The sequence below is a fragment of the Mytilus edulis genome, chromosome 4 (genome assembly GCF_963676685.1).
Source record: "Mytilus edulis chromosome 4, xbMytEdul2.2, whole genome shotgun sequence".
In the NCBI taxonomy this organism is placed as follows: Eukaryota; Metazoa; Mollusca; class Bivalvia; order Mytilida; family Mytilidae; genus Mytilus; species Mytilus edulis.
The window spans coordinates 69,366,934-69,391,979 of record NC_092347.1 but is presented as its reverse complement, the minus strand read 5'-3'; the positions used below and the strand labels follow the sequence as shown (position 1 = coordinate 69,391,979).

Sequence of the window (25,046 nt, the reverse complement as noted above, 5' to 3'; positions counted from 1 at the left end):
AGCATTTCTTTACTATTCATTAAAACAAATTAAAAAAATAAAGTACAAACATCACATTGAAAAAAACTGTCTGATCCCTCTGCATGCAATTATAGAATCTATATTTATAATAATTCAAGTTTTTATCCAGTTTTTCCCTGATATTATGAATCAATAAATAAAATGAATAACACATATTTAGAAAAGCGACTCTTCACAAAAAAATCTTAAGAGTAAAAATACTTGCAAGTCATACTTATTTCAGGATAACTTGCAATCAATTTTAATCTTTTGCCTTTGCATCTTGATTAACTAGCTGTATTTCTACCTAGATTTTTCGAAAAGAATAAAAAAGCTAATTATGAATGAAATACTTTTTGCAGGTTGGACAAGCTCAAGGTGGATTTTTAGGTGTGATACAGAGAGCTTTGTCTAGAGCTACATCACATATTTGGTTTGAAAGGTCAGAGGTTAAAGACAGACATATTGTTGCAAAAAGGTATTGATAATTGATAAGGTTTAAGCTGTTATTATTTATACAAAGTTTTACTGTTTACAGAGACATTGTTTGTTGAAATGTGCATCTTGTGCAGACAAATTGGTACTATTTAAGTTATTAAAAGAGTTTCCTTTACCTCAATCACTCATAATATAAGTCTTACAAAATTATATTAAATTAAAGAAAATGTAATCACACACAATGTATTAGTATAAGTCCTCCCAATATTGAGTATTGCTATGATAAAATGATGAGTGAATAATTATCAATTCTCTTCACAGATCTTACATCTAAAGAAATAAAAGATAATTTTATGGGAAAAGTTTTAAATGATTTTGATATAGTGTAAAGAAATAAAACATAAAGTATTAGCAGCATGGCCACAAGTTACAACAAAAAAAAGTCTTTGTTTTCCTTGCTTTTAATCCCTTGTGAAACCTCTTAACAAAAATATTTTATACTATTTTGTAGATTAAGGGACCATGTAGCAGATAAAAGCAAATTACCAATATTGATTTTTCCAGAAGGTAAATACAAAGCTTGGTTTATATATATATATATGTATATCATTAACTGAATTAAATAAAGTTTTCAGAAAAAAATACCAATTGAGTCACCAAAACTAAACGCACACATTTAAAAAGTTGTCAGTAATGGCATTTTATGAATAGACAGAGTTTTAATTGTTTGTTTATTATTTCAGGTACCTGTATAAATAATACATCAGTTATGATGTTTAAAAAAGGTAGTTTTGAAAACAGCGATAGAATCCATCCAGTAGCTATTAAAGTAAGTACAGTTATCTGCCCTTAGCTGTGAAGCCTAAGCTCTGTATTCAAGTTTTGTAATGGTTGTTCCGTTTATTTTTCTATATTTCCTAGGGAATCTCTCTTAGATATTATACAAAGAAGCAAGTTTATTAATTACAAATATTGGCCATAAAATTATATGAAATTTAAGGTCAGCAACTACAGTAAACAATCGATTAAAAATATTTATTACAGCAACAATATCTCACAAATACAAATTTAAAAAAAACCTCTGCGGTACCACAACATTAATAATGTCATAATTTTTACAATGAAAATAATGATTTATATAAAAAGAAGATGTGGTATGATTGCCAATGAGACAACTCTCCACAAGAGTCCAAAAAGACACAGAAATTAACAACTATAGGTAACCATACGGTCTTCAACAATGAGCAAAGCCCATACCGCATAGTCAGCTATAAAAGGCCCCGAAATGACAATGTAAAACAATTCAAATGAGAAAACTAACAGCCTCATTTATATAAAAAATGAAGAAAAAAAAAATATGTAACACATAAACAAACGACAACCACTGAATTACAGGTGTCTATATATATAACACATCATAAATGTTCATAATAGTTATTCTTAGATAAATTTTAAGAGTTTTTACTTAGGAAACTTTTATCTATTTTCTGTACAATGTTATACATTTAAAAAAAAATCTCTTCAATCCTAGATACTTAAAATTTTGAGTGTAGTCATTGATTAATTTAGGGTGCATTTCTCTACATTTCTCAGTCCTTTTCAAAATAATGTAGATATAAGATAAAAGATGAATATTAACAAATATTATTATTAAAGTCATTGTGTTTTAATGGTACATTGTACAATGTATGATAATTCCAAGAATATTTTCTATGGTTGTGTCGTCTGCTGAATTTGTGTTCTTTATTACTTCAGTATGATTTACGGTTTGGTGATGTTTATATTATATTGTTACTTCAGTATGATTTACGGTTTGGTGATGTTTATATTATATTGTTACTTCAGTATGATTTACGGTTTGATGATGTTTATATTATATTGTTACTTCAGTATGATTTACGGTTTGGTGATGTTTATATTATATTGTTACTTCAGTATGATTTACGGTTTGGTGATGTTTATATTCTATTGTTACTTCAGTATGATTTACGGTTTGGTGATGCCTTTTGGAACAGCAGTAAGATGGGTATGTTGGGACATCTTTGGGAACTTTTAACAAGTTGGGCATTAGTAGCTGATGTATGGTATTTACCACCTATGGATAAACAGGTAAGAAATGTAGATTGCAAATTATCCTTTATTGATACCCTTTTTGCTATTTTCATGCCCCATTTATGGGCATTATGTTTTTTGGTCTGTGTGTCTGTTCATTCGTCTGTCCATCTGTCTGTCTGTCCCGCTTCAGGTTAAAGTTTTTGGTTAATGTAGTTTTTGATGAATTTGAAGATCATTCAACTTAAAATCTAGTACACATGTGCACTATAATATGATCTTTCTAATTTTAATTCAAAATTTAGAGTTTTTACCCCAATTTCACTGAACATAGAAAATATTAGTGCATATTGGCCATGTGTGTATTATGGTCATAATTTTTTTTTTCTGAAGTATTTACTTTTTCATTTGTTTTATAATTGTAAACTGCAATACATGTATTTTGTTAACTGCAGGTATTTACAATTTTGGAAAATGAAATAAAAGAATAATCAAAAGATTTTTATCGGTTGATCTGTTCAAATAAACAGGAAAATGGTGTCATTCCTTTTCATGATATTTTTTAAGATTCCAGATATAATGATTTTAATTGTATAATGATAAGTTTTGTACAGTTGTTGAACTTGTAGAACAATTATTTGAATGATGACACCTTATGTAAGAATCCTGGGTTTTGATTGGTTGATAGCCAGTGTATTTTTCACCAATTAACTATTATCAAATGAATATCGTTCATTTTTTAACACCGCCGGTGTATATGCAAAAAGGATATGCCTTTTTGTCGAGCCTTCGACTTTAGTCGAAAAAGCGAAACTAAGCGATCCTACATTCCGTTGGCGGCGGCGGCGTCCACAAATATTCACTCTGTGGTTAAAGTTTTTGAAATTTTATAACTTTCTTAAACCATACTGGATTTCTACCAAACTTGGACAGAAGCTTGTTTATGATCATAAGATAGTATCCAGAAGTAAATTTTGTGAAAATAAAATTCCATTTTTCCGTATTTTACTTATAAATGCACTTAGTTTTTTCTGCGGGAAAACATTACATCACTCTGTGGTTGCAGTTTTTTAAATTTTAATAACTTAAACTATCCTTGATTTGTACCAAACTTGGACAGAAGCTTGTTTATGATCATAAGATAGTATCCAGAAGTAAATTTTGTAAAATGACAAATCCATTTTTTCCATATTTTACTTTAAATGGACTTTTTTTCTGCCAGGAAACAACACAATCACTCTGTGATTAAATTCTTTAAAATTTTGATAACTTTCTTACACTATTTTTAGCTCACCTGGCCCACCTGGCCCGAAGGGCCAAGTGAGCTTTTCCCATCACTTTGCGTCCGGCGTCAGACATCGTCATCCTGCGTCCGGCGTTAACTTTTACAAAAATCTTCTCCTCTGAAACTACTGGGCCAAATTTATCCAAACTTGGCCACAATCATCATTGGGGTATCTAGTTTAAAAAATGTGTCTGGTGACCCGGCCAACCAACCAAGATGGCCACCATGGCTAAAAATAGAACATAGGGGTAAAAGGCAGTTTTTGGCTTATAACTCAAAAACCAAAGCATTTAGAGCAAATCTGACCTAAGTAAAATTGATTATCAGGTCAAGATCTATCTGCCCTGAAATTTTCAGATGAATCGGACAACCAGTTGTTGGGTTACTGCCCCTAAATTGGTAATTTAAAGGAAATTTTACTGTTTTTGGTTATTATCTTGAATATTATTATAGATAGAGATAAACTGTAAATCAGCAATAATGTTCAGCAAAGTAAGATTTACAAATAAGTCAACATGACTGAAATGGTCAGTTGACCCCTTTAGGAGTTATTGACCTTTATAGTCAATTTTTAACCATTTTTCGTAAATCTTAGAAATCTTTTACAAAAATCTTCTCCTATGAAACTACTGGGCCAAATTAATCCAAACTTGGCCACAATCATCTTTGGGGTATCAAATTGAAAAAAATGTGTCCGGTGACCCGGCCATCCAACCAAAATGGCTGCCACGGCTAAAAATAGAACATAGGGGTAAAATGCAGTTTTTGGCTTATAACTCAAAAACAGAAGCATTAAGAGAAAATCTGACAGGGTTAAATTGTCTATCAGGTCAAGATCTATCTGAACTGATATTTTCAGACAAAACAGACACCCTGTTGTTGGGTTGCTGACCCAGAATTAGTAATTTTAAGGAAATTTTGCCTCTAGTTGTCGAGCCTGCAACTTTTGTTGCAGAAAGCTCGACATAGGGATAGTGATCCGGTGGCGGCGTTAGCTCACTTCTTAAAAGCTTTATATTTTAGAAGGTGGAAGACATGAATGCTTCATACTTTGTATATAGATGCTTCATGTTACGAAGTTATCGTCAGTCACGTGTCCAATGTCCTTGACCTCATTTTCATGGTTCAGTGACCACTTGAAAAAAAAGTTCAAATATTTTGTAATGTTGAATTCTCTCTTATTATAAGTAATAGGATAACTATATTTGATATGTGTGTACATTGCAAGGTCCTCGTGTCTGTCAGACAGTTTTCACTTGACCTCGACCTCATTTCATGGATCAGTGAACAAGGTTAAGTTTTGGTGGTCAAGTCCATATCTCAGATACTATAAGCAATAGGGCTAGTATATTCGATGTATGGAAGAACTGTAAGGTGTACATGTCCAACTGGCAGGTGTCATCTGACCTTGACCTCATTTTCATGGTTCAGTGGTTATAGTTAAATTTTTGTGTTTTGGTCTGTTTTTCTCATACCATATGCAATAGGTCTACTATATTTGTTGTATGGAATGATTGTTAAGTGTACATGTCTAGCGGGCAGATTTCATGTGACCTTGACCTCATTTTCATGGTTCAGTGGTCAAAGTTAAGTTTTTGAGTTTTGGTCTTTTTATGCCATAGGTCAACTATATTTGGTGTATGGAAATATTTTATGATCTTTATGTCAGTCGAGCAGGTTTTATTTAACCGTGACCTCATTTTCACGGTTCATTGCACACTGTAAAGTTTTGTGTTTTGGTCTGTTTTTCTCATACCATATGCAATAGGTCTACTATATTTGTTGTATGGAATGATTGTTAAGTGTACATGTCTAGCGGGCAGATGTCATGTGACCTTGACCTCATTTTCATGGTTCAGTGGTCAAAGTTAAGTTTTTGAGTTTTGGTCTTTTTATCTAATGCTATATGCCATAGGTCAACTATATTTGGTGTATGGAAATATTTTATGATCTTTATGTCAGTCGAGCAGGTTTTATTTAACCGTGACCTCATTTTCACGGTTCATTGCACAGTGTTAAGTTTTTGTGTTTTGGTCTATTTTTCAACTATAAGTAATGTGTCAACTATATATGTTGTATAGAAGCATTGTTAGCTGTACCTGTCTGCCTGGCATGGTTCATCTGACCTGGACCTCTTTTTCAAGGTTCATTGGTCTTTGTTTAGTTATCTAGGTTAATGTTAAGTTTATGTGACAGTTGTAATAAAGCTTAGCTTCATACTTAGGACTATCAACATAATATCAATGATTAGTATAGAAGGCGAGACATTTCAGCGTGTGCACTCTTGTTTTATAAGGGCATAACTTTTTTTTGCAACACTTAGGCTGACAACAGTTTTTATGCAGATCCATCATACTGACCTTGACTTTGTTCTTTAATTTTTGAATATTCAGTAAAAAACCTTAGAATTTGTTCCTTGGTCATTATAATTCTTTCAGATTGACCTATCAGTAACCATGTGTCAGTCTTAAACATAGGCAATGATTATTTAAGATGAATGTCCTCCATTCAGAAATCACAAAACCAAATTTCACATCAAAAACTAATATAAAACAGGGTATTATTTCAACTTGGAATTATTTTTAATTATGGAATTTGCATAATTTCTTGTGTGCTTGAAATTTTTCATAAATTCCATGGTTATTATATTATTTTATTTTGATTGGTGCATAACACTTTCCGTACAATATATTTTGTATAGATAGTGCTGTGTGTGACCAGTACATTCTATTGAAAATGTGCAATCTTCTTCCTCACAGAACATTAAGATACAGAATAATCTTTGAATTTATTTAAAATTTCAAGTTCAAGAAATTATGCAAATTCCATAATTAAGAATGATTCCAAGTTGAAATAATGGCCTGTTTATTGCATTACAGGGTTTGCTAGTCCAGCTAAGTTGACAGATCTAGTTAATGAGACAACTCTATATCCAAGCCACAATTTGTTAAAAGTAAACCACTATAAGTCAAAGTACAGCCTTCAACAAATAGCCTTGGCTCCCACCCAACAGCAAACTCTATAGAGTCCCAAAAATGACTAGTGTAAAACCATTCAAACAGGAAAACAAATGGTCTTACCTGTATAAAAAAACGAGAAACGAGAAAAATACTTATGAACCACATCAACAAACGACAACCACTGAACAACAGATTCATGACTTAGGACATGATATCTAATGTCTAGAAAGGCATTGATGTTTGCATTGTGGTTTTGTTTAAGTATGATATCTACAAAAGTAGATACCTGATGAATAAATGCTCTTTTACCAAGGCAAAAACAATACAAGTGTGGTTTATTATTTAATTCTAAGTCTACTTTATAGGATACATTTTATATATCAAAGACAACATGGAAACTTCTAATTATTACCCTGTATACATAAAGTTTTTTTTTTAATGTTTTGGGGGTTTTGATAATTATTTGATAAAATTACAGTTTAATAATTACTAAGAAGGTAAAATGTATTGTGAACAAATAGAATGTGTTTTAAAAAGTTATACAAGTATTGATTGTTTAGCAGTCTGATAAATAACATTTTAATGTATTTTTTATGGATTACATCAGCACCCTGATATATTCACTTTATATAGTTTGGCTTCCTTGGCTGTACTGCCTTGTTGTTGAGCACATCCTATATACAACTGACCTGTTGGAGAGAAAGCAAGGGAACAAGGATATTTTATTCCATTGTCTGTTGTCTTTATGTATGTAATCAGGTGTCCAGAGTTGTTTAGGATGTGGAGGGTATGAGTATCAATATCATCTACAATGACATTGTCTCTTGGTGTTGTCACTATTCCTACTGGTTTGAATGGTTTCTTTTTGTTGATATCTGTATCCCCTTTATATATGTGTATCACATCACCTCCCGGTCCTAACACTACCACTTTACCACTGCCTTCATCTGTATCATAGTCTGCCACATGTATATTACCATTGCTGGTTGTAGTAATTCTTTTAGGATAACTAAATATAGGTTGATTATGTTTGTCGTGATCATACACAGCTTCATGGTCTCCACTCTTATTTAATACAAACACAGCTCTTCTTTCATCATTATAACCTCCTACTATGATCTGACCTCCACTGGTGATATGAATGGCTACAGGAAAGAGAGGACTAATGTCAAACACATTGTTTGTTACTTTACCACTAGTACTGCTGATCATTTGAAGTCTGGATTTCCCTGTTGACACAAGTAGATCATCTGATGCAGTTATTGCCATACCATAGACCTTGATGTTAAAGGTTGATATTGTCTTTAGATTGAATCCTTCAGGTTTTACTTTCCGTAACACTTTATCTTGAGTACAAGCTATCCACAGTGAATCATCAGGACATGGAGATAAATGAGTAACCACAGAAAGATTAGTTTGATAATGATTAACTATACTAAGAGAAACCTTTACTTCAGGTAATATTATGTCTACACTTTGTAGAACTCCAATGTTAGACTGAGTTATCTCTCCTGGATGAAATTGAAGTGTTGTTTTACTTGATATTTCAGGTTTGGGAACAGATACTTTTGTTGATCTCTCCATTTGACAAACTTCTTGGAAAAATTTAGAAATGTCAGTGGTGTAAATGAAATCTTGAACATCACTACACTTTTTCTCTATTTGTTTCTCACTTTTGGAAACGGCATTGATACTTTCTTCATTTGCTTTGGTACAGGCTGTATGGTTCTGGTCTAACTCATTTCTAAGTTTTGCGATATGTTTTTCAACTGCTTGTTTCAAAACTTTCTCATGGTTAAGAATATCTGTGCTTACTTTGGCATAATTTGAATTTTCAGCATCATAAATCATATTAGCTTGATCCTTTGTTGCAGTTATTTCGTTTTTTTCCTTTTGCAATTTGCTCTGTCCCTTCTTTAGTCTTTCTATCTTTAAGTTATATGCATCACTAATTTCTGTTAAATCATGTTTCTTGTGAACCTTAGCAATGCACGTAGGGCAAACAAGTTTGTCACAATTTGTACAAAAAAGGCAAGAAGATTGTTCTGAGTGATCTTGGCATTTAATGTTTGTAAAATCCAATTCCTCGACAGGCAGCCCCACATTCTTGATGTCTACCACCTTATGATCTTTACCAATCATCAGATGTATTTTGTCTTTACATTTACTGCACATTAGAACTCCACAGGTCAAACATTTCCATTTTATGTTCTTCTCAGTTTCACATAAATTACAATTTATTGGTATCTGGCTTCTTATTACTGATTTAGAAAACGCCATTATGGGTGTTATTATACTTCCTGTTATGTAACCAGGTGATTACAATATAAACCTGACCAGGTATATGATATACATTATATAGATTTAAATGTATATTATATTACAGTATCTTATCTAGACCTATTTATATTACACTAGTGTAAATAGTTTAAAGTTCTTCTTGATTTATAGAACTATTCTTCTCGATATAAAGAATCTTTATCTTAAAATTATATTCCTTTAAAACCATGAAATGCTTTTTGAAACCATTATGTTGAAAAGTAAAAGAAAAGAATTATACGAGACATGGACTCTTTTTAAATTTCATTATTGTCTTCCAGTTTTATTTAGCTCACCTGGCCGAAAGAACATAGGGGTAAAATGCAGTTTTTGGCATATAACTCAAAAACCAAAGCATTTAGAGCAAATCTGACATGGTGTAAAATTGTTCATCAGGTAAATATCTATCTGCCCTGAAATTTTCTGATGAATGGACATTTCGTTGTTGAGTTGCTGTCCCTGAAATGGTAATTTTAAGGAAATTTTGCTGTTTTTGGTTATTATCTTGAATATTATTATAGATAGAGATAAACTGTAAACAGCAATAATGTTCAGCAAAGTAAGATCTACAAATAAGTCAACATGACCGAAATGGTCAGTTGACCCCTTAAGGAGTTATTGCCCTTTATAGTCAATTTTTAACTCTTTTTCGTAAATCTTACTAATCTTTTACCAAAATCTTCTCCTGAAACTACTGGGCTAAATTAATCCAAACTTGGCCACAATCATCTTTGGGGTATTTAGTTTAAAAAATGTGTCCGATGACCCGGCCATTCAACCAAGATGGCCACCACGGCTAAATATAGAACATAGGGGTAAAATGCAGTTTTTGGCTTACAACTCAAAAATCAAAGCATTTAGAGCAAATCTGACTGAGTTAAATTGTTTATCATGTCAAGATCTATCTGCTCTGGAATTTTCAGATGAATCAGATAATTGGTTGTTAGGTTGCTGCCCCTGAATTGGTAATTTTGAGGAAATTTTGCTGTTTTTTTGTTATTATCTTGAATATTATTATAGATAGAGATAATCTGTAAACAGCAATAATGTACAGCAAAGTAAGAACTAAAAATTAGTCAGTATGACCAAAATAGTCAATTGACCCCCTAAGGAGTTATTGCCCTTCATAGTCAATTTTTAACAATTTTCTTAAAATTTGAAGATTTTCAATAACATTTTCCACAGAAAGTACTGTTATAGATAGAGATAATTGTAAGCAGCAAGAATGTTTAGTAAAGTAAGATCAACAAACACATCACCATCACCAAAACACAATTTTGTCATGAATCCATCTGTGTCCATTGTTTAATATTCACATAGACCAAGGTGAGCGACACAGGCTCAAGAGCCTCTAGTTCTCTATTTGTGGTGATTTGGCCTAAACCAAATTTAATAATACTTTTAGATATTTGGATGATATTTTGGCTCTCAATAATGACGACTTCAGTATGTATACTAAAGAAATTTATTCTGTTGAACTTACTTTAAATAAAGCTGATACTGACAATGACCACTGCCCTTTCCTCGATCTTGATATCTATATCACTAACGGAAAGCTGAATACTAAAATTTATGATAAAAGAGATGATTTTTCATTTCCTATCGTTAATTATCCATTTTTAGCTCACCTGGCCGAAAAGCAAAGTGAGATTTTCCCATCACTTGACGTCCGTCGTCGGCGTCCATTGTCGTCCTGCGTTCACTTTTACAAAAATCTTCTCCTCTGAAACTACTGGGCCAAATTAAACTAAACTTGGCCACAATCATCATTGGGGTATCTAGTTTAAAAAATGTGTCCGGTGACCCGGCCAACCAACCAAGATGGCCGCCAAAGCTAAAAATAGAACATAGGGGTAAAATGCAGTTTTTGGCTTATAACTCAAAAACCAAAGCGTTAAGAGCAAATCTGACATGGGGGTTAAATTGTTTATCAGGTCAAGATCTATCTGCCCTGAAATTTTCAGATAAATCGGACAACCCGTTGTTGGGTTGCTGCCCCTGAACTGGTAATTTTACAGAAATTTTACTGTTTTTGGTTATTATCCCCTGAATTGGTAATTTTAAGGAAATTTTGCTGTTTTTGGGTATTGTCTTGAATATTATTATAGATAGAGATAAACTGTAAACAGCAATTATGTTCAGGAAAGTAAGATTTACAAATAAGTCAACATGACGGAAATGGTCAATTGACCCCCTAAGGAGTTATTGTCCTTTATAGTCAATTTTCAACAATTTTTATAAAATTTGTAAATTTTTACTAATATTTCCACTGAAACTACTGGGCCAAGTTCATTATAGATAGAGATAATTGTAAGCAGCAAGGATGTTTAGTAAAGTAAGATGTACAAACACATCACCATCACCAAAATACAATTTTGTCATGAATCCATCTGCTTCTTTTGTTTAATAGTCACATAGACCAAGGTGAGCGACACAGGCTCTTTAGAGCCTCTAGTTTGTTATTATCTTGAATATTATTATAGATAGAGATAAACTGTAAAAAGCAATAAATTTCAGCAAAGTAAGATCTACAAAGGGTGCAATCAACAGTTTTTTTCTATGACGTCATATTTTGAGGGACCATGTATAAGTGACCCTTATTGGTGGGCTGATTAATAAAGATACTTGTATAAAACTAGATATCACTGGAATCAGAATGTTCTCTAGTTTATAATGGAATAAAAAAAAATGTACTTTTAATAGTATAAAAAAGTTTTATCAAGAGAAACTGGGAAAAACATTGCCTAATTTAAGCTTAAAAAACCTGAAACCAGGTCATGTGCACACCCCTGAAGACATGATACCTGCACATTTTTCATAATCAAAATTGTATGAATTTCATAGATTTTTAACTGGTCTTTCAAAAAATTCATGCTTCAGGGTACTTCGCCTGCTCCGAAAAGAGCTACAGTGGCTGCAAATAAGTTTTCAATTTTCACTGCCAAAAAAGACTGTTTACAGTGTTGTCTCCCCTCAAAAACAGGTATATTTAATCTAATTTTTAAATTATTTTAATCATTCAACCTGCTTTAATTGAAGTTAATTAACATATCTTTACAACCAAATACAAAAAACATGATACTTTTTCACCAATTATGTTGATAAAAAGGGACTTCCCTCCATGTCTATTTTTAGTTGGGGAATAACCCCTAGTTTTTTATACGAAACTGTTTATAGCACCCAAATAAGTCAACATGACCGAAATGGTCAGTTGACCCCTTTAGAAGTTATTGCCCTTCATAGTCAATTTTTAACCATTTTTGGGGAAGACGGCTTCAAGCCGTCAATCCCCAATGGGGTTGACCAGAGTGACATTTCCTCACATCATTCATTTTGTTTTTATAGTGTGGAAAACCCCCCAACAAATCTTACTGAGAATGATGAGATGGGGAGACACAAATGAATAAATTGACTTTAAACACTTTTTTTACACATTTCCCTTCTGTTTCTCTCGAAATTATCGTATATTGAGCTCTCCTTTACACTATTTACGTTTCTTTAACAATCCGGAAAAATCAGTATGACGAGATATTCTAAATATATCCAACCTACATAATATTTTATAGTGACGTCATTGTTGGAATGCCACACTACGCATAAGCAGGGATATCCTTCACTGGTTATTTAAATCATTCTCAAAGATTGTGCTCTTATTAAAAAATAGTATTTGTTAAATTTAAACATAATGATGTTTGCTGAAGATGATTTAAACATCAACATGCAATACTTTAATTTGTAGGTCAACAATTTTCAAAGTAAACAGGAAGTCCGAGGGGCTACATGAAATCAGGGAGAGAAACGATCTTTTCCATTTTTTTCTGTAAAACTCTGTTTTGAGAATCTTCCTCCAATTCAGGAGCACCTCAATTTATCAGCTAATTTTCCACTAAAATAAACACTTAAAATGTGACATTTAGTATATGATAAGTATTTAGTATATGATAAGTAGTCTTCCATTAAAACTAAATTTTGTGTACCAACATAATCATTGTAATAGTTACAAAAAAAATTACAAATGTTGCATTTTGTAGTTTAAACCTATTTATTCATGAAATTTTACAAATATTTCAAAATGTAGGATTTGGAAACAAGCTTCACACAGTTAACATCAATCATATTGTTATTTTTATTAGTACCTGCATCCCTGTGATGAGAAATGTAACTGGGAACTTTATCAATGGAAATTCAAAACTGAATAGATTTTTCAGTCCTAACTTTCTAAGAAAAAAATTAAAAATCTTGAGAGTACTGTCACAAAAAATGGAAAATGGCCCTAGCCTGCAGTTCAGTCGTACACTATTAAGATTTCAAAAATAATTGTAATTGTTGTTAAATGACAGAATTCAACTAGTTGAATTTTAGATAATTAACTATCAACTTTAATTGAATGTTTAGATTTAGTAGATGCAGATCTCTTCCATTGGTCTAAATTGAATCCTAAACTAAAGAAACGAAATTACATTAAACAACAATTGATTCCAATAGTGTCAACCTTCCACATGTTCTAGCTGTTGTTTTTTTTTAATTCTTTATATGAAGACAATCAAAAGATAACCCCTCCCCCTCCAAAAAAAATGAAATAGAAACAAGGGCCGTCTTTCCCCTCAGAGCTATTCAGCTCTTTGATTCGTAAATCTTAGTTATCTTTTACAAAAATCTTCTTCTCTGAAACTACTGGGCCAAGTTCATTATAGATAGAGATAATTGTAAGCAGCAAGAATGTTCAGTAAAGTAAGATAGTAAGATGTATAAACACATCACCATTACCAAAACACAATTTTGTCATGAATCCATCTGCGTCCTTTGTTTAATATTCACATAGACCAAGGTGAGCGACACAGGCTCTTTAGAGCCTCTAGTTGTTGATCCTGCAATTTACAGCAAAAGTAGGCGAGACAATGGGTTCCGTGGAACCCTTACAAATTTTTTACCCTCTCTGCCGTGGTATTTGCCAAATACTCTATCCGACTAGACGCTTGTAACGTCACGATCATCAATGCATTTTCAAACTTTAACAATCGGTGTAATTAAACAGATATAGCATGTTCTTGGGGGTTTTTTGCCAAAAATGCCAGTCTTGAGAATGAATTTCCCTAGCCTCACGGCTCGCGAAATTTAACATTCTCTCGACTGGTATTTTTCGCAAATACCCCTCCTTAACATGATCTATCTGTTAAATATTGTACATTAATTTTTAACTTGATTGATGCAACATAGGGTCATAATACATTATTTCAAGACAAATTCTGTCAGAGAGTTATCTTTTTTCAGCATTTAAAAAAAAAAAGTTCCAAATAATATGTTGAATTCATAAGTTAATTTTCTCCTGCCATTATTTAACTATTTTGTAGAGTGATGTTGTATAAAAGGCACCTAAATTGTAATTACAAATCTCTCATTATGAAGATTGCATTTGTATCTACTGACATACCAATTCTTTTCACTGAATTTCAGCCCACTGAATTAATTACAAATAAGCATGTACATTGAAATTATTATTTCTTATTGTTTTAATGTTTTATTATTTACTAGGAAGGTGAAGATGCCATTGGTTTTGCAAGTCGAGTTAAAAAGGAAATAGTCAAACAAGGAGGATTTGCTGATTTAGATTGGTAATTTTTACTTTTCATTTTGAAATCCTTTTGTGTTTTATAAAACAAAATGTGCTTTCAGATATTTCAGTTTTGTGGATAAATAGAGCTGAAATAGATATTTAGTTAATGGTAGCAGTTGTATAAATGCGAAATGAGATATTACTGTGAAAGAGAACTTAAATGCTTAGATTGTATACTTTGAGTTGTCCAAAATTACTGTACAAAGAATGATTTTAATATAGGTGAAATAATGGTTTTAATACAACAAAATTATCTACTAGGCATACCCAGCCCCTAATACACCTTATCACTATTTGTCCGCCATTACTGGACATCACAAATGTTCCCATAAAATTTTGATGTCATGATACAAAATATCTGACGCTACAAAGCAAAAGTGATTGTTGTAAGACGTTAAAAGTTCAAGCAGGAAAGATTCTAGGATCAAGCAGGACAGATTTTCTAAAAGTGATAAGTCAAAGTATCTGAAATCAGGAGGTAGGTGTCCAGTTACTCTGGTACATAAAAAAATTGTTCACATTTTAAAAATTATCTCTGCCTAGCTAGATACAAGGTAAATCCGTGCTGTAGTACTTGCGAAATATGAAACCTGGTGGAAATAGGCATCATTATAACTGCACTCGCTTGTAAATATTGTAAGGATCATTTATTGAAGGTCTTAGGACTTCAACAAAATAACAGTAGTCTCATATAAAACCCTACAAAACACAATTGCAAAAAAGGATTACTCTGACATGTTTATGAACAAGTACATTGCACTGTATAACATTTTAAGTAGACAAATATTTCTTATTGAAAATCATTCCAAAATTCAAATGCTTCAAAAACATTTAAAACATATATAAATATATATATATATTGACTATCTTACATTAATTTGTAGGATCCTTAACTATAGATAATTTAGCTGATCTGTAAAAATAACATCTCCATGCCTTATATATCATGTACTGTAGTACGACGCTAGATTAAACTGACATGGAAAGGTAACACCCGGCCAAGGAAAGCTTCATTTTTATGAAGCCCAGGTGGTCATGTGGTCTAGCGGGACGGCTACAGTGCAGGCGATTTTGTGTCACGATATCTCAGTAGCATGGGTTCGAATCCCGGCGAGGGAAGAACAAAAAATTTGCGAAAGCAAATTTACAGATCTAACATTGTTTGGTTGATGTTTAGACGAGTTGTATATATACGGGAGAACAAAACGATTTGGGAAAGCAGATTTACAGACCTAACATTGTTGAGTTGATGTTTAGACGAGTTGTATATACATAATTTACACAGCTGTGTATCACAATCACTGCTGGTGATCAGATGGATAAATCTGTTGTAGAGTTGTCACTGGCTCAGACATACTTATAAATATAATTATTTTCTGTCACTGTATCTTACATTAATTTGTAGGATCTTTTACTATAGATAATTTAGCTGATCTGTAAAAATAACATCTCCATGCCTTATATATTATGTACTGTAGTACGACGCTAGATTAAAACTGACGTGGAAAGGTAACACCCGGTCACCGAAAGATTCATTTTTAACTCACCTGACCTGAAAGGTCAAGTGAGCTTTTCTCATCACTTGGCGTCCGTTGTCCGTCGTCTGTAAACTTTTACAAAAATCTTCTCCTCTGAAACTACAGGGCCAAACTTAACCAAACTTGGCCACAATCATCCTTGGGGTATCTAGTTTAAAAAATGTGTCCGGTGACCTGGCCATCAAACCAAGATGGCCGCCATGGCTAAAAATAGAACACAGGGGTAAAATGTATATTTTGGCTTATATCTTTGAAACCAAAGCATTTAGAGCAAATCTGACAGGGGTAAAATTGTTGATAAGGTCAAGTCCTATCTGCCCTGAAATTTTCAGACGATTCGGACAACCTGTTGTTGGGTTGCTGCCCCTGAATTGGTAATTTTGAGGAAATTTTGCTGTTTTTGGTTATTATCTTGAATATTATTATAGATAGAGATAAACTGTAAACAGCAATAAAGTTCAGCCAAGTAAGACCTACAAACAAGTCAAAAATGACCAAAATTGTCAGTCAACCCCTTAAGGAGTTATTGTCCTTTATAGTCAATTTTTAACAACTTTTCGTCATTTTTTGTAACTTGTACAAAAATCTTCTTCTCTGAAACTACAAAGCCAAATTTAACTAAACTTGGCCACAATCATCATTGTGGTATATAGTTTAAAAAATGTGTCCGATGACCCCGCCTACCAAACAAAATGGCCGACATGGCGAAAATTAGAACATAAAGTAAAATGCTGTTTTTGCTATATATCTTTAAAACTAAGACATTTAGAGCAAATCTTTCAAGATTTAAATGTCCATCAGAATAAGAAATATTCCCTCACAAATTTTCAGATGAATCCCACAACCCGTTGTTGGGTTGCTGCCCTAAAATTGGTGATTTAAAGGAAATTTTGCAGTTTTCGGTTATTATAGTGAATACCATTATAGATAGAGATAAACTGTAAACAACAATAATGTTCAGCAAAGTAAGATCTAAAAATAAGTCAATATGACCAAAATTGTCAGAGAACCCCATAAGGAGTTATTGCCCTTTATAGTCAATTTTTAACAACTTTTCGTCATTTTTGTAACTTGTACAAAAATCTTCTTTTCTAAAGCTGGGCAAAATTAAACCAAACTTGGCCACAATCATTACTAGGGTATCTATTTAAAACAAGTGTCTAATGACCCCGCCTACCAACCAAGATGGCGACATCAATAACTACAGTAACAGGTGAGCGACACAGGCTCTTGAGAGCCTCTAGTTATGAAGCCCAGGTGGTCGTATGATCTAGCGGGACGGCTACAGTGCAGGGGATTTGGCGTCACAATATCTTGGTAGCAGGGGATGGAATCCTGGCGAGGGAAGAACAAAAAATTTGCGACCTAAAATTGTTGGGTTGATGTTTAGACGAGTTGTGTGTATATATATATATATAACAATAACATCTCCATGCCTTATATATCATGTACTGTAGTACGACGCTAGATTAAAACTGACGAGGAAAGGTAACACACGACTACCGAGAGCTTTATTATAGTGAAGCCCAGGGGGTTGTGTGGTCTAGCGGGATGGCTACAGTGCAGGCGATTTGGTGTCACGATATCTTAGTAGCATGGGTTCGAATCCCAGCGAGGGAAGAACAAAAAGATTTGCGAAAGCAAATTTACAGATCTAACCTTGTTGTAGTTGATGTTTAGACGAGTTATATATATATATAAGCAAACAGAAAGTAGATGACACCCCAAGGCTAAAAGGTATTGTACATTCCATACTTCCATACAGGTTCAATTTAAAAACAAACTATAATTCTTTTATAGGGATGGTATGCTGAAAAGAAACAAGGTGAAAGAAGAATGGATTTCAAAACCCCAAGAAGAATACAGTAAATTAATTAAAGTAGAGTAAAACTTTTGTGATATGGACGTACTTGTTGGTGCTTCAATTTGTTAATGTTTGTTTTTGTATTGTCAATTTATAATAGATGGATATGTTGAATTAAGAATTTGACTTGTAGTTTTTTCATATTTATTATAAATTTGTAAGTTATGTTTATGTCATGTTTAGTGTTTCAAAAACATACTATGTAAGTTATGTACCATAAAAGGGAAGAACTATAATATTTTACTATGGCACAAGGTGCAGTAGGAACATATATTTTGTATTATATTATATAATCTTTTTTGATTTGAATGTATTCATATCTTTTTATACGACCGCAAAAATTGAGAATTTTTTGGTCGTATATTGGTATCACATTGGCGTCGTTGTCTGCGTCGTCGTCATCATAGTAGTCCGAAGACATTTGGTTTTCGCACTATAACTTAAGTATAAGTAAATAGAAATCTATGAAATTTTAACAGAAGGTTTATGACTACAAAAGGAAGGTTGGGATTGATTTTGGAAGTTTTGGTCCCAACAGTTTAGGAATTAGGGGCCAAAAAGGGCCCAAATAAGCATTTTCTTGGTTTTCGCACTATAACTTTAGTTTAAGTCAATAGAAATCTATGAAATTTTGACACAAGGTTTATGACCACAAAAGGAAGGTTGGGATTGATTTTGGGAGTTTTGATTCCAACAGTTTAGGACTTAGGGGTAAAAAAGGGCCCCAAAAAAGCATTATTCTTGGTTCTCGCACAATAACTTTAGTATAAGTATATAGAAATCAATGAAATTTAAACACAAGGTTTATGACAACAAAAGGAAGGTTGGGATTGATTTTAAGAGTTAAGGTACCAACAGTTTAGGAATTAGGGGCCAAAAAGGTGCCCAAATAAGCATTTTTCTTTGTTTTCGCCCCATAACTTTAGTATAAGTAAATAGAAATCTATGAAATTTAAACACAAGGTTTATGACCATAAAAGGAAGGTTGGGATTGATTTTGGGAGTTTTGGTCCCAACAGTTTAGGAATAAGGGACCCAAAGGGTCCAAAATTAAACTTTGTTTGATTTCATAAAAAATTGAATAATTGGGGTTCTTTGATATGCCGAATCTAACTGTGTATATAGATTCTTAATTTTTGGTCCCGTTTTCAAATTGGTCTACATTAGGCTCCAAAGGTCCAAAATTAAACTAAGTTTGATTTTAACAAAAATTGAATTCTTTGGCTTCTTTGATATGCTGAATCTAAACATGTACTTAGATTTTTGATTATGGGCCCAGTTTTCAAGTTGGTCCAAATCAGGATCCAAAATTATTATATTAAGTATTGTGCGCAAGAAATTTTCAATTGCACAGTATTCAGCAATAGCAAGAAATCTTCAATTGCACAGTATTGTGCAATAGCAAGTATTTTCAATTGCACAGTATTGTGCAATAGCAAGAAATATCTAATTTCACAATATTGTGCAATACATTTTGTAGCAAGAAATTTTCAATTGGAGTTATCTTTCTTTGTCCAGAATAGTAGTTGAATCAACTTAAATCATTGTTTCATACAATATACAATGTATATTCACTTTTACTACCAAATGATAAATTAAAACAATCTTTACCATTCAGTGATAACAAGCACTTTTTTTACATTTTAATATTTTATGATGTATTTAAGTGAGTAGTTATTGTTGCAAGCTCCATTAGAAATTTGAATAGAGATCAGTTTTGGAATAAGGGAGAGATGTGAGAAAAAAAATTGGGGGGGGGGGGGGGGGGGTGCTATTTTTCTCATTTCAGATTTCATAAATAAAAAGAAAATTTCTTCAAACATTTTTTTGAGAGGATTAATATTCAACAGCATAGTGAATTGCTCAAAGGCAAAAAAAAATGTTTAAGTTCATAAGACCACATTCGTTCTGTGTCGGAAACCTATGCTGTGTCAACTATTTAATCACAATCCAAATTTAGAGCTGAATCCATCTTGAATGTTGTGTCCATACTTACCCCAACTGTTCAGGGTTCAACCTCTGTGGTCGTATAAAGCTGCGCCTTGCAGAGCATCTGGTTACTATTTGCTTTTAATGTTAAAATGTCTACCTAATAAAAATAGACATTGTATAATAATTTATGCTCTCAGATTTAATCAGAGGGCTTTGTATATTTTTTTAATTTCTGGGGTATTCTCAACGTAGAAATTGATAGTAAAGGTTATACATATATAGGTTTTTGGTGGTTTTTGTAAAATTCTTTACAGTTAATAACAAATCTTCTTTAATCGGAAAATCCTTGACTTGACCCTGTTATACCTTAATTTGAGTTAAAGGATATTTAACAAAAGTTAGAATAGAATTGAGAATGGAAATGGGGGATATGTCAAAAGGCAGCAACCTGACCAAAGAGCAAAAACATGTATCCAATTTTTTTTTACAATGCTCAATGCTTTATATATGTGACCACTGTCATCATTTACTTTGTTATTTTGTTTTAAGGATGTAAATCATATGAAAATTTAAACATAAAACTTACCACATTGTCAATCGTTTCATTTAACAAGACAATTAGTTCCCCTGGTGGTATTTTTGTATGACTAGTGCTACTTTACACAAAAAACAGTTCACATATTAAATAATTTGTTTGTTAATTGTTAATTATTTTTTTAATACCTCTGATGCATATCATTTCCACTGCCAGATAAATACTCCCATTTTTTTTTAAGAACCAGTCTACACTTGGGATTGGTAAACATTTCATGTCAAAAGTATGTAATAAAATGAGAATGGAAATGGGGAATGTCAAAGAATAATTATAATGTAATTAGTATTTTCATGCCTTTGCTGAATGTAATGGTGTAGATTTAATGCCCCAATAATGCCCATATTACGTAACATAAGGTCAACTATAACCATCTGCTTTGACAGAAGATAGGGATGAGAATCAAGAGTATTCAAGGAAATCATTGTTTTCATGTGTTGAAATGGAAATTGCTCATGCAGATCTTAGCAAATCAGTGGTATAGCTACCAGAATCAATTGGTTTTTACTGAGCAGTATTTATTTTTTAAGAATTACTTATATTCATTTAAAATTAATATATATTTATGTTTTATTGTATTAATTATTTTGAAAATAACATGACAACCAAAACTATAAATAAGTATACTGTGCAGCTATATTATTATTTAACACATGTGTTGAGCCATCATTAAAGAAAAACATGTATTTTTATACATTTTTTGTTTTTTGGTTTATTTTATTTGGGACTGGTAAAACCGAGGTTTAAAAATCATTCATTTATTTTTATTTACAAACAACAAACTTGTAAAACAAAAAATTTCCTCAAAAACAAATCTCAAAGGGTTTCAAATACAAATTCTAATGGCTTATGTTGTAACTTGGTCTGTTTTTCGTAGGGTTTAAAAATTATCTAATAATTGATTGTGTGTCTCTTTGAATGAATCTTGTTGTGCACCTGTAGACTGTTTTGTATCACGCAAACCATAAACAATACAATAAATAATTCACAAAGTCACTTTTTCAATTCATTTTTTTCCTCAACATTAAAAATCATGTTTTCCATTTTTTTTCAAATGAAATGAATTCATGCATTCACTGCTTACTGCATCATAATTTATAGTTATAGAAATAAATGTTGTTGTTTAATTTGAGATATTAGCAGGAATCTAAGACCAGACAGTGTGGCTTTATCATCAGTATTATTTATGGTGATGTTTTAGTAGAGGAATATGATCACAGAATAAGACAATGAAAACTTTAATGTAGAGTACAATTTTGTTCATGTATCAACGAAAAATATTTTCTGGTCTTCAAATGTGAAAGAAGACAAACATTTGTACTTTTTTAGGCTTTTGTCGTTTTATGCTGCCAGTGGAATTTAATGAGAGATTTAGTCTGTTTTTTATTAAACAATTGTATTTAAGTGGCATTAGTTATGATTTAGAATTGAGATTTTTTAATTCAAAAATAAAAAAATAAGTCTGATACAAGTTATGAGTAAATGATTTATGTTTAATTTGTTTGTTTTATGCCCTACCTACGATAGTAGAGGGGCATTATGTTTTCTGGTCTGTGCTTCCGTTTGTTCGTTCGTTCGTCTGTCCCGCTTCAGGTTAAAGTTTTTGGTCAAGGTAGTTTTGGATGAAGTTGAAGTTCCAACAACTTGAAACTTAGTATACATCAGTGTACTATGGCCACATTCTTGTTTAAATATAAACTTGGAAAAAAATCTCCCTTGAGATAAAACAGAACTAAAAAAATCAACCTTGTACTGTTGTATGTGCTTATTTGTGTATTTGTATGATTTAATTTTACTTATCTGTTTATATAAATTATGCCATTGACAGTTTTCGTAGGTCTAGCCACTCTAGTCAAAAGTTAATTAGATGGTTTCCAGTCAGGAAGACACACAAAGTGTTGATATAACAATTCCAGACATTGTGTATTGTTTTCTATGAACTTTTGTAGTTTTGAATAAATTCAGTTGGTATAGATTTTTAGCAGCTTATGCCCCTTGGAGTTTTTATTTCTGCAAAATATGAGGTAACATGTGGTAGAACTTCAATTTAATGATAGTTTTTATAAGACTCTCTAATGAGTATAACCATTATATATATTCTAATAGAAGCACAGTAATAAATTAGTATTTAGTAATACATGTACATACATTTCAAGAATTTGTTTCAGCATATACAATGAAAGCCAATATAAAGTAATATCCAATACCAACCTTGTACCCTGCATTTTTGTATTTTTTAGAGATCTCAAAATGCCATAACTCAAATTTAAGTTGTGTATATAAAAACTTGTTTTATATCCATTATATCATATGACTGGCATGTATTAGTTTAAATGGTCATCCTGAATGATTTTAAAGTGATAAATATTGTGACTTCAACATGGTCAAATCCAAACTGAAACCTTGGGACTTGACGTCTCCCTTTAACCCATGTTTATTGTTAAACATTTTAAAACTTGTCACATTTGCTTACTAAAGGTAACTTTTAAAAGTGAACATGGGACTTAAGGGGGATAACCCACTGAAACTTCTAATAGTAGTAGTATCATCACAGGCTAGATTTATATGTTTGTTGTAATTACATGTACTCATTTATCAGTCCTGGTATCTGTTTTGGAAAATATATTATTCTGAGTTTTAGTTTATCAAACAGTGTTTTTTTAAATTAAGTCCTTACTTCACACTTAATTTTTGGGTTCTCTTAGAGGTTCTGGTAAAACTTACAATCACATCCTTTTAGCAACAATTTGAACTTACAGAAGAACAACAAGATATTGTATGAAAATAATGTATTTGTACAATGTAATGGCCAAAAAAAAATATGTATAAGAAATATTTTCTGAAAATGTTCATGTGCGTATAATCAAACTTTATTTTAAATGTATTATTGAAAGGTTGTTGAAATTCTTGTAGTTTGTCTAAAACTTGTATTAAAAACCAGTTGAATCAACCATTAAAAATCTTTTTCTGAACTACAAATGTGGGATTTACGTGGAAATGTATATAGTGAATGCTAGGGAGACTGTTAAGTTTTTAATAAAATATTTTTTGTAACATTGTTTGTTTTGAATTTGATCCTCCTAATCATTTTGCCCAAATGCAGGAAAAGAAAAATATAAGCAAATGTAGACAGTTCAGTTATGTCTGAATTAACATTCTGGTTAAGAAAATCGATGGCACCAGTGGCAGTCATCTTTGACACAATTTGTAAGATTATGAACAGGTTTTTGATCTAGTTCAAACCAGAGATTTAAAATGTATACATCATCAGCATTGTTATCAAGTCAATTTAGAAATGAATGTGAGGTGTATATGTCTGTCTGGCAGGGTGTATGTGACTTCAATCTCATTTTCATGGTTCAGTAATCTATGTTAACTTCTCATGTTTTTTGTTGTGCCTGCGACTTCTGCCACAGAAAGCATGACATAGGGATAGTGATTCAGCGGCTGTGGTCATGTGGCAGCTTTAACATACTACTGTAAATTCAGAAATCATTGCGAAAAATGCGACAGGGTTATTATAATCGCAATAATTCAAACTCGCATTTTGAAAAGTTTTATATGAATTAAACAAGATTTTTCTCAATAGCCCAAAATTAGAATTGCATTTAAGTCTAAAATTACAAAATCTCAATAATAAATGCACGCAAAATAAATAGCTTTATATTTCAGAAGGTAGAAGACCAGGATGATTCATTTAGGTACTTTGTATTTTAGATGTATTATGATATGAAGTTTCTGTCTGTCATATGTCCTTGACTCATTTCATGGTTCAGTGAATCCATGAAAAAATAATGATTTTTTAAATGTGAATTTCTGCCTTATTATAGGTAATAGGATAACTATATTTAGAATGTGCGTACTTTGCGAGGTCCCCATGGTCAAGACAGTTTTCATCTGACCTCAAAAATCATTTCATGGTTCAGTGAACAAAGTTGAGCTTTCATGAGCAAGTCAAGATATCAGATACATAAGCAATGTGTCATCTGACCTTCACCTCATTTTCAGGGGTTCAGTTGTTAAAGTTTAGTTTTTGTGTTTTGGTCAGTTTTTCTAAGACAATATATAATTGGTCAACTATATTTGGTGTATGGAAATATTTTATGATGTACATTTCAGTCTGTCAGGTTTAATTTGACCTTGACTTAATATTCACTGTTCATTGCTCAGTGTTTAGTTTTTGTGTTTTTGGTCTGTTTTTCTTCAAACTATAAGCATAGGTCAGCTATATTTTGGGTATTCTTTTTTTATCGTAAGTTGTGCATGATTCCAGGGTGGTTAATCTGACCTTGACCTTATATTCTTGGAATCATAATGATGGAAGTTTTTAATGACCTTGACAGGCTATACAGCCCTCACAGTCTGTCTTGGATCATGTTAAGTTTATGTGGTATTTGTAGTAAAGCTTTATATTTAGAACTAGTTTATGTGGTATTTGTAGTAAAGCTTTAT

General features: G+C 32.1%; 2 protein-coding genes across 2 annotated transcripts in view; one reads left to right on the top strand and one right to left on the bottom strand.

Moving 5' to 3' along the window:
* The window catches only part of LOC139520358 (glycerol-3-phosphate acyltransferase 3-like), a 50,061-nt gene extending 26,413 nt beyond the window's left edge, over positions 1-23,648 (top strand). Inside the window, exons 10-15 of the mRNA XM_071312928.1 lie at positions 363-478; positions 950-1,005; positions 1,182-1,267; positions 2,419-2,547; positions 14,587-14,666; positions 18,007-23,648. Coding sequence (XP_071169029.1) covers positions 363-478; positions 950-1,005; positions 1,182-1,267; positions 2,419-2,547; positions 14,587-14,666; positions 18,007-18,094 — 555 coding nt within the window. The 3' untranslated portion in view covers positions 18,095-23,648. The remainder of the gene's footprint in view (positions 1-362; positions 479-949; positions 1,006-1,181; positions 1,268-2,418; positions 2,548-14,586; positions 14,667-18,006) is intronic.
* On the bottom strand, positions 7,065-9,046 carry LOC139520342 (uncharacterized). Its single transcript, XM_071312911.1, has one exon. The coding sequence runs from the start codon at positions 9,013-9,015 to the stop codon at positions 7,339-7,341; it is 1,677 nt and encodes a 558-aa protein (XP_071169012.1). The 5' UTR covers positions 9,016-9,046; the 3' UTR covers positions 7,065-7,338.
* Positions 23,649-25,046: the final 1,398 nt, after the last annotated feature.

Bases quoted from the DNA above. Each gene is read 5' to 3' on its own strand.
- LOC139520342 (XM_071312911.1), bottom strand. From the start codon at position 9,015: ATGGCGTTTTCTAAATCAGTAATAAGAAGCCAGATACCAATAAATTGT.